General features: G+C 36.6%; 2 protein-coding genes and 1 pseudogene across 3 annotated transcripts; all 3 read right to left on the reverse strand.

Moving 5' to 3' along the window:
* Positions 1 to 398: 398 nt before the first annotated feature.
* LOC143531971 (oleoyl-acyl carrier protein thioesterase, chloroplastic-like) lies at positions 399 to 3,141 on the reverse strand. The gene is made up of 7 exons (XM_077027141.1): positions 2,851 to 3,141; positions 1,556 to 1,689; positions 1,352 to 1,465; positions 1,132 to 1,227; positions 963 to 1,050; positions 786 to 854; positions 399 to 702 (listed from the first exon to the last, which is right to left on the reverse strand). Exons 1-7 carry the CDS (start codon positions 3,139 to 3,141, stop codon positions 445 to 447), a joined length of 1,050 nt encoding a protein of 349 aa, XP_076883256.1. The 3' UTR covers positions 399 to 444.
* Positions 3,142 to 4,200: 1,059 nt separating this feature from the next.
* LOC143531957 (DNA-directed RNA polymerases I, II, and III subunit RPABC5) lies at positions 4,201 to 7,908 on the reverse strand. Its single transcript, XM_077027133.1, has 5 exons — positions 7,862 to 7,908; positions 7,702 to 7,760; positions 6,793 to 6,887; positions 6,450 to 6,593; positions 4,201 to 4,215 (listed from the first exon to the last, which is right to left on the reverse strand). Exons 1-4 carry the CDS (start codon positions 7,895 to 7,897, stop codon positions 6,568 to 6,570), a joined length of 216 nt encoding a protein of 71 aa, XP_076883248.1. The 5' UTR covers positions 7,898 to 7,908; the 3' UTR covers positions 4,201 to 4,215; positions 6,450 to 6,567.
* A 5,503-nt stretch (positions 7,909 to 13,411) lies between these two features.
* LOC143531972 (nuclear transport factor 2-like) lies at positions 13,412 to 16,097 on the reverse strand (annotated as a pseudogene). The gene is made up of 9 exons (XR_013135099.1): positions 16,032 to 16,097; positions 15,758 to 15,895; positions 15,064 to 15,349; positions 14,735 to 14,964; positions 14,478 to 14,648; positions 14,263 to 14,384; positions 14,118 to 14,183; positions 13,780 to 13,846; positions 13,412 to 13,665 (listed from the first exon to the last, which is right to left on the reverse strand). The product of XR_013135099.1 is annotated as a nuclear transport factor 2-like (transcript).
* Positions 16,098 to 18,256: the final 2,159 nt, after the last annotated feature.

Genomic DNA, 18,256 nt, shown 5'->3' on the forward strand with positions numbered 1-18,256 from the left:
AAATTTCAAACACACTCATAATAGTGTTTATAAACACATCTAACGCATATGACGGTGTAATTTCATTTCGATTACCCGCCTCAATTCTCATAGAAGTAAACTGAAGTTTCAAACTTTCGATTGACACTTTCAATTTACTTCAGTCATTATTTAAAGCCTCAAACCGGCATATATGAGTCGTTTACAAAGTTTTTAGTGCTGTTAAAAAAACAGTTTTTAGTATGCCATTAAGATTTTCAAGTAATTTACTGATTCACAATCTTATTTTTCATTATGTAATAAACCACAATAAATGATATATACTATAACAACTATATACATTATATAAACCATAACAATCCCAGTATAACGATTGGCAAAACTGACCGAACATAACAGAAAACATGGAACCGTATATGTTACCATGATAATATTAATCAACACAAAGAATCATTTAACTTAAACTCATTTTCTTACCGGTTTTTTTCTCCATTCAGTGCGACCCCTGTTTATTTCAAGACCGTCCCCCGATGATCTCAATAAATGCAAAAACTTGCTCAATTTATCTCCATTCTCTTTAGAAGCTACAGACCCGTTGCTTGAAATATCAAGCAGTTCTAGTGTAGTGAGAGAATCAACTATGTCATCATGCTGGCATTCGCGTCTGTAATCTAATGTAATACTTTGCAGTTCATGCGTGTCTATCACTTCTTGTGGGATGCTCTGTTTAAAAGAAAATGAGTCAAACCGACCCGACCCGACCCGACCCGTTGCACATAATGTGGAGCATGAATAGATTGACTAACCTCAAGAACCCATCCAATGTAGGTAACATTGTTGACATGCTTGTTCATATCAAGATCAGCTCTTCTTGGCTGCATATTGTTATAAACTTGTTAATACTTTATTACTATTCTAAAAAAACTAAGATCTTATTTTATTATATTATATTATTATATAAGGAAAAAAAATTGTGATCTCACCACAAGTCCTAGCCTTGAATATTCAGCTGGATCTTCAAGTTTTCTTATTTTTTTCAGGCTATTATTGTTCTCTTCAGGAAATGCTAATCTGAAGCCACAGTATTCTTAAATATTAACTATAAAAGCAAAAGCATTTTAATGGTATTGAAATTAAGATAATAAGATCTACCTCAATTCCTTTGGACAAAAAATCAAATATTCATCTCTGACGTCATCACTGACTTTCTGGAGTCTTCTAGTATCTTCATTCATCATCACCCATTTACTGCAGGTTTAACTGGTAATTGTCAAATTATGATTCTAGAATAAAATCATCATATCAGCAAGTAACAATGTAACATCTTAAATGAAACCTTTATTATAGACTTATAGTAATAAATGTAATGCACCTTGTGGCCCTTCCAATGACCTCACCATTGGCGAAGTCTTTGAGAATCCAATCGCGTCTGGTCCCGATTCTCCCTTCACCTTGACACCAAGTTTCAATTTCAATCACATCACTCCTGTTACATAATAGCAATATGTTGAAGAAAACATTTATTTGCAATGTGATAGTATATGTTATTGTTTAAATACAAAAAAGGATAATTTACCAAGCAGGATATCTGTATATCTCAATATGCATTCGTGCGGTTACCCATATGAGATGCAATTTTCTCATTGTGGTTGTAGTGGCAAACCCGTCGGTCGAAAATCCAACACTCTGAGCATGATTACCACCAACCTCCTACAAAATGTCAAGAAGTTGAAAGAAATAATATCAAAATTAACATTTAATAGAGCTTGAAAATCTACGGCATCTAGGCCTGTAAACGAACAGAACGTTCATGATCTGTTCAGCGAGAAATTCGTTTATGCTTGTTTATTTAATAAACGAACAAACATGAACACATGTTCTGTTCGTTCAATTATGTTTGTAACATAGTTATCAAATGCGCTAGGCGCAGCAAGGCGCATAGGCCTCACCTAGGACTAGGCGCAAGGCGCAAAAAAGCGATGGCCTGAAGGAAAAAAAAGTGCCTTGAAGAAAAAATCAAAAATATATTCATGCATATAATACTATTCTTTAAAAAAATAAATAAAAGCTATTATATAACATTTAATATCATCTAATTAGTAACTAGTACCAAAAGTTCTAAAATAGTAAAGATTCAAATGTAATTCCAAAAGTTGAATAGCAAAATGTATCAAGATAATGCCTTTGACCACTCCTAGATCTAAGTTTCAATAGCACTCCTAGCATTTCTTTCGCTTGGCTTTTATCTTCTCATGTTCTTGGCACAGACAATGCAGAAGTGCTCGCCTAGGAACTAGAAGCACATTTATTGAACCTCGCTCTAGGAGCAAGAAGCAAGGGCTTTTAATAACTATGGTTTGTAATTATGTTCATTTTTGTTTGTTTACGTTTGTTCAATTATGTTCATTCAAGTTTGTTTATTTATGTTTGTTTGTGTTCATATACGCTCATGAACTGTGTGTTTAGGTTTTAAACGAACGAACATGAACAAACACGGTTACATGAATATGCCCATTTTCTTAATAAACAAGCATTTACAAAAAAAATTGTTTGTTGGTTAAAGTTAAATGAACAAACACGAACATGCCCACGTTTGTGTCATTCAGGTCATATACAAGCCTAGCAACATCAACAAACGCAAGTAAAACGCCCTAATCAATTCTTCAAAAATCCAGCATTTGCTCCAAATTAGCCACATTCAATTACATAAAATGATAAAACCTAAACCTAATTCCGAACCACTAAAATCCTTCGAAATCCCGAAATCAAAACAATTACATTGTCAGTTCAACAACTTTACCTAGAAGCAATTCAATTAATAAGAATTAACAATTGTACACAAATACAGATAACATAATAATATAACCTAACCTGCAAGAGATTAGCAATGGTTTCAACAGTGGCAGTCTTATTAATCCCAACTTCATAACACCTAATAATAAACCTCTCCTTATAACTTAACCCATCCTCCGTCAAGCTCCCCAACCGGAACCGGTCCGCCAAGCTCTTGTCCATCTCCTTTAAACCAGCAGCAGCAACTCCATTAGCTTGCTGATTAATAACCGGTGCAACTCGGCGGACCGTTTGTGGGCGAATTGAGGTGAACCGGGAGTGAGTGGAGATGGCATTGCGGATTGAGGTGAAAGTGGCGGTTGATATCATGGTTTGGACGTCAGTCAGTGTCCACAATTTCTGTAATTAGAGAGAGGGTTGGAACGGAGAAAGTATTTATATGTCGATGGGAGAGCTTTGGGTTTTGACGGATGTGGCCTTTCCGGTTGGAGGTATTTACGCTTTGCCACTGCAACAAGTGTAAAGTTAGTTACGGCTATTACTATGAGTTAGGTCTGGAGCGTCAAATTCAGTATGGGCGGTTGACATCCCGTCTCAAAAGACTCGTCTGGGTATAGGGGGTGGTTTCAAACGATGTTAAAAAAAAACTAACAAAAAGTATTGCAACATCGCTGTCACGCAGGCGGAGAGGCGTTAACTAACCAACCCAAAAAAAAGTGTTATACAGAGTGTTAGTCAACCAAGTTATAATCATTTTGTAGTCATTGGCTAAATATGGATGGGCCAATCACAATGGATCAAAGTTAAAGCGGTTGGCGATGTTCGGCGCCATTGTACTGACGCCTAAAGGGGGTGGGGCCCAGTTAAAATGATGGTGGGTTGGTGTTTGACGTCCAGTTGTAACGATTTGGCATGTAGGTGACACCCCTCATAGCTCCACAACACTTAAGACTTATGGACAACTTTCGTAAGAATACTGAATAGTATGACAATTACTTTCTACTCTTTTCGTTTTCGAAAAATGTTGGATGAAGACGTACCACTAACTGCCGTATAGGTAAAAACACATCACAATGTGTAGTCTGTTGGTTAGACGGATAAAATCTTCAAACCGAAATTGAAACTTAAGCTTGTTGGTAATTGATTATTGCTTAAACTCATAATCAGACTCTGATTTCACTTCTTTTGTTGGCTAAATCATTTGTTGTGTTCAGTTTTTAGAAACCCACGATTTTCATCAGGAATTGTTTTGGCATGCATTAATTGCTAGTTACATTTCCTTCTCGTACGTCATAGTGTCAATACACTTAGTAGCCGTTACCTACCCGTCTACTTGTTCACTACCTACATTGCATGCTCGCTCGTTACCTACATTCTTGATCAATACACTGAACAAGTAAATAAGTGATGAACTTTGTTACATGCCTGCTTGTTACTACATAGCTATGGGATGCACAAGCCAAGAAATCAACAATGTTCGTTTGATTAAAGGAGAATTCATTACACACATTTAAGTCCATAACGCATACACAAACACGATAGCTTGTGTGGAAACGTAAACGAGTCGAGTCGCTCGTGAGCTACTAGGCTCGCTAAAAGCTCAAAACAAATTGAGCTCAAGCCTAAATTGAAGCTTATTTACTAAACGGGCTTGAGTATGAGCTTCACGTACCAAGCTTGACTACAGAACATAGTATCAGACATCATTCTAACCTTCAAATTGGCCACCAAAATTTACAGTTTTCATGTATTGAATGGCACCAAATTTTACAGTTAATTGGACAAGATACATGTCTCCTTCTGGTTCTTTTCAAATTCCTGATCCAAAAAATACAAACTTAAAAAATTTTTTTACTCAAAACTGCACATTTAGGCATATGCAGCAGCTTAACTACCTTGAAACAACATCAAAACGCCCATTTTTGCGAGTGATGGTCCATGAACCACTGGATTAGCCTCACCGCCCTCACCTAACTGCCCTTCTATAGGACTCAGGCAGTTACGGCTCTCGGCTGTGTCTGCCGAGTACATGGTGGTCTCTCCTTCACTGATATACCCATTTTACCCCTCCGAGGCCTGACCCAATGACGAGCATGGCCGGACCACCAAACCCATTAAAGAAGTTTCGGCTTCGGTTATAACATTTGATTGTTATTTTAACTTCCAGGGCTGGCCTGGGCCCGGGCCAATTCGGTCCGGCAATCTTGGGAAGGAAATCGATGTCCAAGAGCTGAATTTGGGTGTTTTTGTATTCCTTCAGCTGAATGGATGTCAGTTTTGGTGACTCGTATATCTCAGGTGTTGTCGGTATCCTATGTACGTGTGTGGGCTGCTCACGGGCCCGTGTTTCATCTTGGCAACTGGTCGTGACCCGGGAAGAACTGGGCCCGGGTTGGTCCACTGATTTGGTAGGTTTGAAAACTTGTCTCATAGTGAAAGAAGTACAAAGCTGCTTGCTTTTTGGGCCCGTTAACGTTAATCTAGTAATGGGTAGTTTCGGTTGTTAACCAAATCATAAATCCCGCCTTCACAATGCTGGTTTAACCAATCACAAATAACAGGAATCAGGAAGCCAAATTGCAATATGGAGGTTGATTTTGTCTTTGGTGATGTGGTCACAAACCATGAACGAGAGGTTACCGTGTGCATCAAACCCGGCTGAACCAGAGCTCCATTTTACACCCGCGGTGCACACTTTTATGAGGTTGTCAGTGGCTATAACCACCTTCCCTTTACCAACGATTAGCTCGTTCTGGCCAGTGTACCCTAGAAGGTATACTGTACCACCCAGGTTCAGACTTGGTTTTGAACCGGTTTTCAGGTAGTGAAGCTGCTGACTCGGCATGTTCGAGTCAAGGCCCACCATTGTGAGATCAAGAACAGTGCTGGTTATGAAGAACCGGTAATTCCACTAGGTTTCAACTTTCAACAAACAAATTTATTGATTTGACTACGATTTATTTAATAAATGTACACTTTTCTTCTTTTTACTGTTTTCTTCGATCATATTATGTTCGCAGGAGTTGAACACAACTCATAACTCTACGCACGTAAAAAACATTAAATCTAACCGACACTATAAAATTAAAATCGAGTAACCTAAACACAAGCCCGCTTAGTCCATTTATCTAAACGCATTAAACAGCTTAGCTAGGTAAAAATCAAACTGTAAATTTGTTAATCAAGTTGGGATGGGTTGTAAAAAGAGTCAACTGAACCTGATTGATGTTTAGCCTTACGATTGTAGGCCAATTCAAACTCAATGCAAGACTCAGATAGCTTCAAAATTTTATACTTTAAACCATGTTCTATAAAACCTTTGGTTTAAAAAACAACCTGTTTCAACCCAAACGCGTTTTGTCTGAACCCATTTTAACCCTTTCCAACCAAACCTTTTCTACATAAACCAATTTGACCCGTTTCAACCAAGTCATTTTGTTTAGAACACATTTTGACCTCACAGCTAACCCGCTCCAACCCCCCTAGTTTGTAAAACTTACACGCATAGACCACATCCAAAAGCAAGATACTTATATGCGAGAGCAAATTACAAACTACCACAACATGATTAATCTAAAGAGACGAATAAACAAGTCACACAACCACAAAACCTTAAAAAGCATGTGCCATTAATTAGTTGGTAAACCAACCTTAATATCACTGCTTGTACTAAGGACATACCACACACTTTCGATATCAGTCATAAACAGCAAAGTAGAAAATCTTAATACGCAAACGTACAAAATCCCTGAAGTTTCTTACAAGACCTATCCACAAACATCCTCCAATGAGTCCTCAACTGTTGTCAGATTTCTCCAATGCTGAAACATAATGCCATTTCAATTGTTAAAAGATGATCAAAAACAAACTTATTGCGAAATAAAACAACTAAATTAAAAAATGTGATCAACAAAAACCATTATCCTCGTTTATCATAAAGCTTTGTTATTGTCCAATTATAGTTATTTAAGTATTGTGCATTAACTATCAAAAATAGGATAGTAATGAAAAAGAGATTACTGTTGTAGTTAAGAAGCTTTTCAATGAGATCTACATGAGTCATCAACATCCTTCTGCAACAATAACGAACCAGCCCCAACGCATCCAGAGCATCCCTGCACCATTCATGTAGCAAATATTGAAATTTCAAAACTTAGATTAATCATAGTTGGCATAGCAAATGATATGACTACATGTTTCCTAAGCCCGTAGATAGTTACCAAAAGGTACAGACCATGTAAGCATAATGCACACATATATGGAATAATGTTTGCTATAACACACAATAGCACCTATGAATAATAATATGATCATAACCAGGGGTGCACAAAGTCATTTCGGTTATATGCGCTTAACCATAACCATAACCATAACCGAAAGGTTGATTAACCATAAGTCGGTTAACAGTCGGAGATGGGCCGGCTTCAGTTAAGCTAGGCTAATTGTCCAATGCACTTTCTTTCCCTTTTTTCCAGTTAAAAATCGTTCGATTATAGTGTTCCGAGCACATTTATGAAGTTTTGAAGCTATGATATGTCGGTTCCAAGCTTGGTTATGGTGCATGGTTCAGTTATGGTGTTCAAAGCCATGTTATAAAAGTTTATAAAACATCAAAATAAAGAGATAAATTTGAAAAAAAAAACACAAGCATACAAAGTACTGTTTGGTTAAAGTCTGTAAACAAAGACACATTAACCATAACCGAAAGGTCGTTATATAAAATTCGATTAACCATATCCGTCATTTGTTCGGTTATGGTTACCTTGGGCTAACTTTTTTCAGTTATGGTTAGGTTTTGCAGTTTACAACGATTCATCACTAAAACGACTGAACCAATTAGAATAATAAGTAAACCCTAAATTCTGCTGTTACTATGGATTAATGGCTTCATGAGCGGAGCACGTAATTAGTTGCAACATAAGAACTCACCCTTCGGTGTAATCAGACTGGAGAAGGTCGAGATACGTGTCCCATTTGTTTCCGATAACCTGAAAACACCAATTAAATTAAGATCGTTCAAAGGAAGAATGAAACTTTAACACGGTGGTTGTAGAGATAAGGATAGCTAAGGTGGTGCGTCTGGATTTACCTTGCCGCAAGTGAAACAACGGACCGGAATGATCATCTTTGGTTTACTTTCACAAATTCAACGACCTCGAATGATTAACTTTGCCCTAATGGGCAGCTTAGCTTATATACACCGGCTGGTACCTATTACCTAACCCGGAGATATTTTGCATAAAAGCCCTTTGAAAAAAAAACTTACAAATTCAACAACCGTACTTAGTCATAAATCTCACTTACATTGTTCGTTATTAGTAGGGTTTGTGAAGGGTGAAACGTAGACAAATTCAACCTTTATCTTAAAGGATGAAGAGATTGCTTCCAAGGAGACCACTATCTCCAAAAACTAGGGGTGAGCTTAAAAAGGGTAAAACTGTGAGACATGCGAAACCTAACCCAAATCAAACCTGGTTATTTGCAATAGGGTCGGTTTCCGAGTCCTAAGAAAGCCATTAAACGTGTCCAGGTCAGGGTCGGGTCCAGGTTGGTCTCACGTGTTTGACCATTTACTCTTTACATAAACCGGTCAGACCCGTGAGCTCTAAACGGATCAAAGCCAATTATTTGCAATAGGGTCGGGTTATAGGTCCTCATAATACCACTAACGGGTCGGTCCGGGTCAAGTCTTATGAGTCAGACCTGTTTACACATCCTTACCAAAAACCTATATAGGAATGGGCAATATAAAAGCAGCATAGGGTTCTGCATAAGAATTATAAGAGAATATATAAACACAAAAATAATAGATAGAAAATAGATAGGTAATAACAGGGATGAGATTTTTTTCTGAATACTCATATCCGTCTATTTAGTACAGGTACTAGTACCCAGATGTACTGATTTTAGGTACGGTTACTTTCAGGTATAGGTACGAATACGGATATTACTGGTACTCGGTACTCGTTTAGAATATGTAGGAGTTTTTATTGGGATTTCCAAAACTCATAACTCTAACGGTGTTTTTATTGGGATATCCTCAAGGCCTCAAGCGAGCTTTTCAAAACAATTGATAATCAAAATATTAAGTACTAACAGTTCTAACCAAATCAATAAACTTTAGTTATCTTCTCTTCTTCCAATCAATAACTAGTATCAACCACCATGAACGTATTTTATATCATGGTTGATTTGTTTTCTTTTTAGTTTGGTATTATGTTTTGGTTGTAGTAGTACGGTTTTGGTTTTGGTATTATAGATAATTGATTGTCAGTACCGATACCAAGTTTAGTGGAGATTTAAATAAAATAAAATAAATGGTACCAAAGCGAGTGTTGTACCTAAAGTACCCGTAGTCATACCTGTGGCATAAAATTCAGTACGGGTACCCATATTTACTGATTTTCGTTATGGGTACTTTTGGGTACGAGTACAGGTACAATACCAATCTCATCCCTAGGTAACAACTTGCTAGATACAAATTGTTAGTGCATTCTGGTTTAACATTGTTTAACATTATTGAAAATTATCAGTTTTAGCATATCGACAATTTGATTACGTTAATCTACAGTATTTTCCTACTACAGTAACTGTTTCAACCTCTCATTCATTAAGTAACTATTCAAGTTGTTCATTCATTACCGGGTTTTGGCCATTCGTTAAGAAATTCAGATCATTCGTTATCATTTTAGCATACGCTAGATCCTTAGCATATGAGCTCATTCATTAACTTGTTTGAACCAGTTCAGCGAATGAGGATGCATTTTAGCGAATAAGATGGATCTTTTAGCGAATAAGGATATTTATAGCGAATAAGACCCTATTCGCTCAATGAGTAGCGAATGAGGATGAATATTAGAGAATGTGGATCTTTTTAGCGAAACTAATGAGGAAAAATGTTTAAAGAATGAGGATGGTTTTCGCTTACCACATGGAAGATGGCTGTCCCCGATAAAAAAAAAGTATTTTGGGAAAATTTTCTTAATCGAAAATTTTTGAGGATATTCTGAATAAGAGAAAATTTTTGCGACATATTTTCCGGTCAACATTTCACGCGTATCTACTAGCCGAGGGGGAGAACACGATTGGGTTAAAGAGGAGTTTATTGGAGATGGTTGAAGTTTGCTTCAAGACCTTGCCGAATTTGTCAAGAAAAGGAAAATTTCAAGTATTTTATTTTGCTCGTATCTTCCTACGTTTGCAAAGGTTTCTTGAAAAATTACTGCAATTTGGGTAGTGATACACAGTATTGAAGCTACATTTGACTGAGTTCAAGACTGCAATTGTTTTTCGATTGTTGATTGATTCGTTAAAGATTGAAACCGGATTATGTAGGCTATGAGTGTCTGTCCGTTTACTTCTTTCTGAAAGACTTTGATCCTGACTTTGTTGGCTACGAGTACTCGGCGGATTACTTCTGTTAAAGGAGACAACTCTTGAATGAGTTGATCTTGTTGAAGAATGCAATACGAGTCTTGTCATTGGATTGAAGAATCAAATCGTTCAGGGTTGATTAATGGAGGTTGGATCTCTGTATCATATGCCCAAAACAGTAGTGCATCCAAGCGAATGAGAATTAGAAAAGCTTAGAAGGTTGATATTTTGGGATAAACGTTATCAAGAGAGGGAAAACCAAAGTGAAAGATCCTGAATAAATAGGGTTATTCATGAAGATGTGTGACGATGTCAAATGTAAAGATATTTCTGCTTTACCGGTGATGATGGATAGCTGATGACTTGCTGCTGATTATTGAAAGATTGATCCATATCATTTGCCAGTTGGATGATCGGGATGATCACCTGGAGATGCTTACTTGAGGGGGAGATCTGATACGAGAAGCTACGAGTTGTTGGTTTGCTTACAAGACTTAGAGATTTATCTGTCTGCAAAAGCTTGAAAATCATCAGTCAAGGGGGAGTTATTTATTTCGACTGATGATTTGCAGTTAAAGTATTCGACAGCTACGAAAAAAAGGGAGTCTGTTAGTGCATGATTTATTGTCCGTGGCTGATCGAATAGGCTATGGTTAGATTAGTCATTATGCTATGATGTAAAGATGGCCCATACGATAAGTGTGTTTAGCGAATGGAGTCCATTCATTATAGACAGCGAATGGAGTCCATTCATTATAGACTAAGGGCCATTCGCTAATATGTTAGTGAACGACAGTCCATTCGTTAGCCTAGGAGCTCATACGTTAAGGGTGTAGCATATGAAGGCTCATTCGTTAAGTTAGTGCCCATTCGTTAAGAGTGTTTAGCGATTGGGAGGCCATTCGCTATGGGAAGCCTCATTCGTTTGGCGTTTCTAACGAATGGTGAGGGTGCCTATAAATAGGCCTTCCATAGAGAATGAGCATAGATATTCATGCCTTATTATTCCACAAGTAACGTTATGCTGCCGGATTCTCTCTAAAATGATAGGCCGCCTCAAGGTGCACATCGAGACGGATCGAGCTTAACCGTATGTATGTATGCATGCATGTATGAATCATTGTAATCATTCGGTTAATATCAATGAAACAATCATTCGGCTCGATATCGTTCTATGTTAATTTATTGTCTCGTGTACGTATCATGTTATGCGATTGGATCCTGCTAAAGGAATAAACAGTTTCCTCACAAAAGTTTTTATTAAAAATTGGTTGTTGCAATAAAGAACCACTATCTAATTTTAGTGTTAAACTTCTTTGATGTTGTTTAATATTAATATTAGTAACGGATTTGGTTCCGTATGGACCTTTTAAAATTTGATTCGAGTCAAAACTGATTTTGATCAAAATGACTTCGTCTTAAAATGGGTTTTTTTGGTACTAAAACAGGTTCATATACATTTTTGCTTCTTTGACGACTAGTGATAAAGAATGACAATGGGGGTGTCAATGGGGGTAGGTGGAGGCGGCGTTGCTGGATACGATATTGGTGGTCGAGATGGAGACAACAATGTTGGCGGTGAGGACATTGGAGGTGAAAAGGTGATGGGACGATTGTGTGGGGAGACCCAAAATCTGATCTTGGCACAACATGGAGTTCTCTTACATAGGGGGGGCCAAAAGTTTACAATAATATGGAGGCTTGAACCCTTTGATTTGTCTTCGGATGTATTCGGTTCACGGAGACTCAAAGATTAAAGTTATACTAATGTGCTTTAAGCAACGTCACGCTTATGATTATAAACCCGTTGATTTTGATAACCGCTTCTCATATCACGATAATTGTGTTTAGATTTGCTTGATATAATTGGAACACGGCCCACTTGGCATATCAACGCTAAAGTGAAGTTAGATGCTTAACATCATAAGAGTCAAGATCTTGGTTTTCTTTTTTAGCTTTGCAGATTTTATATCTCCAACTTCAACAAGTGTCAAAGTTTTTAAATGCTCATTACAAGAGACCAACTTCTAGCCAAAGTTGGATCTATGTGTTCGGTGCGAGGTTTAGATGGGGTCAACAACTAATTAAAATACAACGTAAGACTTCAACTTTATTTTGGCCAAGTTGAAGCTCAGATTAATTATTAATGTGATACAAGATTTCACCCAGATTTCTATATGCATTCAGACTAAATTATCGTTAAAAGAAAAGAATAAAGATGAGACCTAAGAAGGCATACAATGGGTGTGGAGCGTGTCAAGCTATTAAATGCTCAATATACTGGTCATCCACTAATGCTATCTTGAATCATGTTTTACCAAAGGCTACTAAGAAAATTTTTGTTGGTTTCTTTATGGTTAGGAATAGGAATGTCACGGTTGTCATATCTTAGAATCCTACCTTGCATCCATGATACCAAAAATTTCACTTAGAGCAATGAGTGTTGCACCTATGCGGCAACTACGCATGATGAACATTTTACGCGTGTAATAATTAATATTCTTATTGCATGTGCACATTCCATCTTTCTTAACTCTTTCAGTAATAGTAAAAGAATATTTGTGAAACAAATGTCAACATATTCTTGCTAGGATAATCGTCTACACCATTAATTTGAATCTGTTAATGCTCAAAGTCTCAAGCACCCATATCATATGGTAACAGCTAAGAGCATTCATATTTCAAACTGACTTTGACATGCTACTATTGATGTTACTAAAACTTATGCAAATTTACAACAATGTCGGCATGATTGCATCGACAAGTCCAAACCCCTAGTAACAATTAACCAGTGTCTTCCCATGGATAAAGGCTGCAGGCATGCCTAATAAGACTAGCCATCGGTTATGTCAACAAGAACGTGCGGTAAACAAAATATCAACTATCATGCTCTCTTTCATATCTTTAGTCAAAAACATCATCATGCAAACATCATGTTGTTGGTACATTTGCAAAAGTTATAAAAATTGACTTACCAGCGACCAACTACCATTGAATCAGTAAAGAAGACTAATACACAGAACTCCAAAATTATTTCATTTATGCTACAAAGTAAATAATGATAGTAAATAAAATAAAATAAGAACCTCTTTCTGCCGACCTATGATCACCTAAAAATAACAAGTGCCAAAACAAACTGCCAGTAAACAAAAAACCCCAAATAAACCAATCAACCGTTAATATAGTATTATAACCACTACCACGTAACCGCTGCAACTTTTAATTGAGAACCCAAAAACATGAAGCTCACTCAATGAGTAACAACTCAATGTGCTGTAGTTCCGTTAGCATCCACTCCACGATTCACACGACCGTTGTTGTCCCTTTGATATCCATCACCACCACGGTTTGAGCTTGGTCCACCACGGCCACCACCTCTGCCGCCATTATCATTCCTACCGCCACCAAAATTACCGCCACGATTGTAACCCCTGCCGCCCCCATAGTTTCCATGATTTCTCATGCCATCGTTCCTGAACCCAGGTCCCCTTCCACCTACAAATCTTCCCCGGTTTCCTCCTAAGAATAAAACGGATGTTAAAAAATTATATTGTATATAAAATTTAAGATATGCCTTAATTATACGCAACTTAATTGTTTAAAACTCGTGTATTATAATATCTAAAAGCATACCTCTAGAGTTTGTAGATCGCTTCTCTTCAACAACAGCTTTCTTTCCATTGATGTTGATTGGTGAAGCCTGAATATTTAAAGAACATAAAAATTAAATAACCTACAAGTTGAGCACACACGCATAATTAACTACATAAGCAGCCCAAGCCCATTTGGCCAAAACTCGTTTTTCCCCAAACCAAATCAGTACCTTTTTTTAAAAAAAGGAACCACTAAAACCTGACCCGACTGCCCGTTTTTCAGGCTTAATACAAACCAAACAATCACGGTTACAAAGAAAGAAAGCATACCAACTCTGCATTAAAAAGATAAAAAAATATAACTAACTCTGCACATACCTCAATCGCCTTTTGAACTGCCTCAGGGACCTCAAACTCAACAAAAACAAAAGAGAATCCCTGAAACTGCAATACAAGCATCAAGTGAGTCAAAATTAAAAAAAGAATATGAAGATATACAAATAATAAATGAGTTGATACATACCCTGTTGCTTCGAACTTGAATACCGTTAGGTTTAATAGGTCCAAACTTCTTAAATTCCTCCTCCAGCATTGCATGTGTGACACTCACCGGAAGACCCTTGATATACACCGAGTAACCTTCACCTGTCAAATCAGAAAAGAATACACATATTAAAAATTCATTAAGAAACAAAATGTTATTATGTTCAATTTCAAAAAACTAATCTACACACATACCTTCTTCCTCATGAAGCCCATTTTCTTCAACATCCCCATTAGAAGCCGCCACTGTTCCGCAGCTACAGTGGCTGTAACAACATTACTCAAAGGTTGTTCCTTCTTCTTAGGTTGAGGTTTTCTAGGTGCTGGAGATGAAAAGGTAGCACCATTCTGCTTCATAGCCATTACCTTAAAAAACAATACATATTATAGATGACTGTAATTCTTATTAAATACCAAAAAGATAGAGCATAACATGCCAGCAAGCAACTTACAATAGATGCATATGATTTCTTTGAGGTATTCTCAATTTTGGTCTGAGATTCAGCCTCCACCTGTGACAAATCCTGCACCTCAACGACCTTAATAACCGGTTCTTCCTCCTCAACCGTCAGTACTTCATTATCCTCAGGAACAACCTTTTCTGCATGAGATTCCGCTGTTGGTACAATTACATCAGCTTGTACAGGAATAACAGTTTCTGGCACTGGAACAACTTCAGGTACTGCAAATCATTTGATTCAAAATATATATATATATATATATATAGATATGAGAAACAAACTCAATACAGTTTCCCAATTCGTATATAGATTTCAGTCACCTTTCTCAGGAGTTACAGGATCCACCACATCCTCAGAGGGAGTATGGTCTTCATGATGACTAGCATTATTAATGTAACGGAACATGTCATTCAACACAAAGTAGCCTTTTTCTTGAGGTGCAAGGAAGAAAGATTGTGCAAAATTCTTCGAAATATTATCCTCTCCAGTTAAATACCCTGCGACTAAAACATTAACTCCACCGTTTATTGATTCTTGCGCATCAACGGTTCTGATTTCAGCCCTGAAGTTGTCATAATTTAGTGACAGTATCTTCTCATTGATTGCCTGTGTGTCGGTACCAACAAAAAATCAGTCTTAAGTCCCCAAATCAGTTCCAAAAACTTTACTTGTTGTTCTTTCACACACACACTATAGAGAAGATTTAAATCAATAACAGAATGCCTATAGTTTAAGGGAATTAAATAAGCATGTATACATTATTAAATTGTACTGCTAATATAACATAAAACTACCCCTGTTCAACTAGCATCTACAACTAATTTGATAAGTTGATCAAACAAAATGCTAAAAAAAGCAAAGCTTAGAAACATCTCTTGAGTTCATCCTATCCACAAAAAAAGGAACCTTGACAGTTGACACCAAAGAAAAGAAACATAAAAGGCTGAAACACTACACCAAAATAGTAAAAAACCACATAAACTTATAAATAGAAAAGACGAACAGAGAACATACATCCATAGTAGTAGTCTTGCTCATGGAACCATCTTCTTCAGGGCGACCGAGCTTACTAACATCCTGATAAAACCGATGAACCAGCCCAGACGACTGGTGCAGTATATGATAATACTGCTGCACAAAAGCATTCCCAACCTGTTTATTTACACACAAGTTATAAATCAAACAGAACTATCAAACTGTCACCTCTCTCCATTAATTTATCAAACAAATTCATAGCAATTTTAGGTTAAATAAATTAATGAATAAAAGTTAATGATTGAATACATACAACTTGAGCAGAAACAGGTGCCGGTGCCGGTGTCGCTGGATCCGCCATTACTGATCGATGCTCAAACCCTAATTAAACTAGACAGAAACACCATAAGTCAATAGAGGCATCCAAACGAATGTAAAACACTAATAAAAGTATTAACAAAAACCGCAGAGAGTATGGAGAGATTTAAAGGAGGAGAAGATAGTCCGTACCAGAATCAAGAAGAAAGAGAATTAAAATCGTGTTGATTACTCCCTCTGCTGCTGCTTGTTGGTTAAGTTAGGGTTTGGTGATGAGCTTGGCGGATCTCAAAAAGGTGGAAGAATAATAATAATAATAATAATAATAATAATAATAATAAAGGGTTTCAGGGGGTTATGTAGCAAGCAAGCAGGGAGAATGAATGAATCAATGAGCCTTTTCTTTTCTATAATTTCGTATATGTATACGTATATGTATGTATCTCCTCAAGTTATCATATTTAGTTTGATAAGAAAATCAAATATACAATTATGATTTAACGAACTTTTATGATTTAATAAGTATAAAAGTTTACGATTGTATAAATTCTTTTAATAAATTTAAAGATTTATAAGCTATTTTTATTAAAGTTTAGTAGTTTATTATACTTGGAATAAAAAATAGGTGTCAGGTTCACAATAAATTTTAATGTACTTCCGTATTAGTTACAAAAGTGTGATAATTTGCAGAGAGGTTTTTCTAGAGTAGGGTTAATGTGCATATATGTATTATCTTTACAAGATATACGAGGGAAAGACCCTACAAAGAGAGTTGATTGAACGTTTATGGGTTTCATGATCCTTTTGTGAGATCTAGACGTTTGTAATGTGAGATCTAGACATTTGTAGAGCGAATAGGGAGGTATTTATAAGTTTTTTTTTTAAGTAGAAGTGTAAAATGAGTAAATGACTATTTGTTAAAAATACGTCTTGTTTTATTTTCAATTTTATAATCCATTTGTTAATTCTTGTTCTGATTATGTTTTTCTTTCTTAGCATATTGAGTTTCACGAGTTTTGGGCTTATAGATGATCAGGCCGTTTGGATTTAGCTTATCTTGGGCCGCCTCGTTTTGTCTCACAATGAATCTCATCTCCATCAACGCAACTGAAACTCCACGTTTCACGTTTTGAAGTTCCAACCCCTTTTTGGCATATCCGAGGTTTCCAGCGGCTACTTCGATCCATCATGATATCTATGGAAGATCCTAAATGCTCTAGCGGCCTCCCATCGACTATATAAGATCGCCTTTAGTTATAGGTTTACCCTTAACAATCAACAATGTAGTCGTATATTATTTTTCTGTATCTCAATCGGTTTCATGCAATTAGGTTTTCGACCAAGATCAAATTTTTATTTTCATGTATTATAATTTCTCAATTCAATAAATTTGTCTTCAGCTTACATGTTTTCTGACACATTTAAACATATTTTTTTATGTGTAACAGTGATAAGTCTAAACGTCTTATGGTTTGATAAACAACAAACATCAATTTCGAAAATTAAAATATATCTTAAATATATATAAACGAAGTCTTCCTAAATTCTCTCGAGCCATCAGATTGCTTTATTTGAAAATGAAGGTTTCTCAAGCATTTGACCCGAATTCACAGGTACGGGTCTCATCAAACCCAGATAGCCCTTAATGATTATACTAAAAATTAATCTCATATATATTTGATATGAAAATCCTATAAAATAGGGATGTACCAAAAATTAATATCCGATTTATTATTTTTTTTAAAGACATTGTTTATAATTAAGAAACAATTTTATAGTAAAAAAAAAAAGCCAGCCATGGGTCTCACCAAACCCAGATAGTTTTTAAACCAGGTTATAGCATCTCATTTATTTGTGAAACACTTCGATCATCAAATCCTAAGTATATTATAACTTCCTTATGATGTTCGGTTTATTTGTACATATTTATGTGTGTTAACTTACTCGTTTTACACGTTTAGTTTAGGAACTATGGTACTTCATACATGTTTATTGTGTTTTAGGTCACAGGTACTTAACGCGCTTAATTTGGACCTGTACGAGCATGGAATGAAGACCCGGGATGTCCAGCACGCTTACCGAGACAGTTATTTGAAGTTACTGAGAAGAGAGACCCATCGCGTAGCGCGATGGGTGTTGAAGGTGGGGCATTGCGCTACGCGATGCCCTGTATTTTACTGGCATTGACTTTGGTCCATCGCGTAGCGCGATTGACCAGGA

Source organism: Bidens hawaiensis, unplaced genomic scaffold (assembly GCF_021521415.1).
Source record: "Bidens hawaiensis isolate Kalapana, Puna unplaced genomic scaffold, B.hawaiensis_p1.1 tig00009311_1, whole genome shotgun sequence".
NCBI lineage: Eukaryota > Viridiplantae > Streptophyta > Magnoliopsida > Asterales > Asteraceae > Bidens > Bidens hawaiensis.

Excerpts from the sequence above, each read along its gene's own strand:
- LOC143531957 (XM_077027133.1), bottom strand. The coding sequence starts at position 7,897 with ATGATCATTCCGGTCCGTTGTTTCACTTGCGGCAAG. Across the intron at positions 6,888-7,701 it reads CAGTCTGATTACACCGAAGG|GGATGCTCTGGATGCGTTGG; the intron begins GTGAGTTCTTAT and ends TGAATGGTGCAG. Across the intron at positions 6,594-6,792 it reads AAAGCTTCTTAACTACAACA|CATTGGAGAAATCTGACAAC; the intron begins GTAATCTCTTTT and ends ATTATGTTTCAG.
- LOC143531971 (XM_077027141.1), bottom strand. The coding sequence starts at position 3,141 with ATGATATCAACCGCCACTTTCACCTCAATCCGCAATGCCATCTCCACT. Across the intron at positions 1,228-1,351 it reads GTCATTGGAAGGGCCACAAG|TAAATGGGTGATGATGAATG; the intron begins GTGCATTACATT and ends TTAAACCTGCAG. Across the intron at positions 703-785 it reads ACATTGGATGGGTTCTTGAG|AGCATCCCACAAGAAGTGAT; the intron begins GTTAGTCAATCT and ends TCTTTTAAACAG.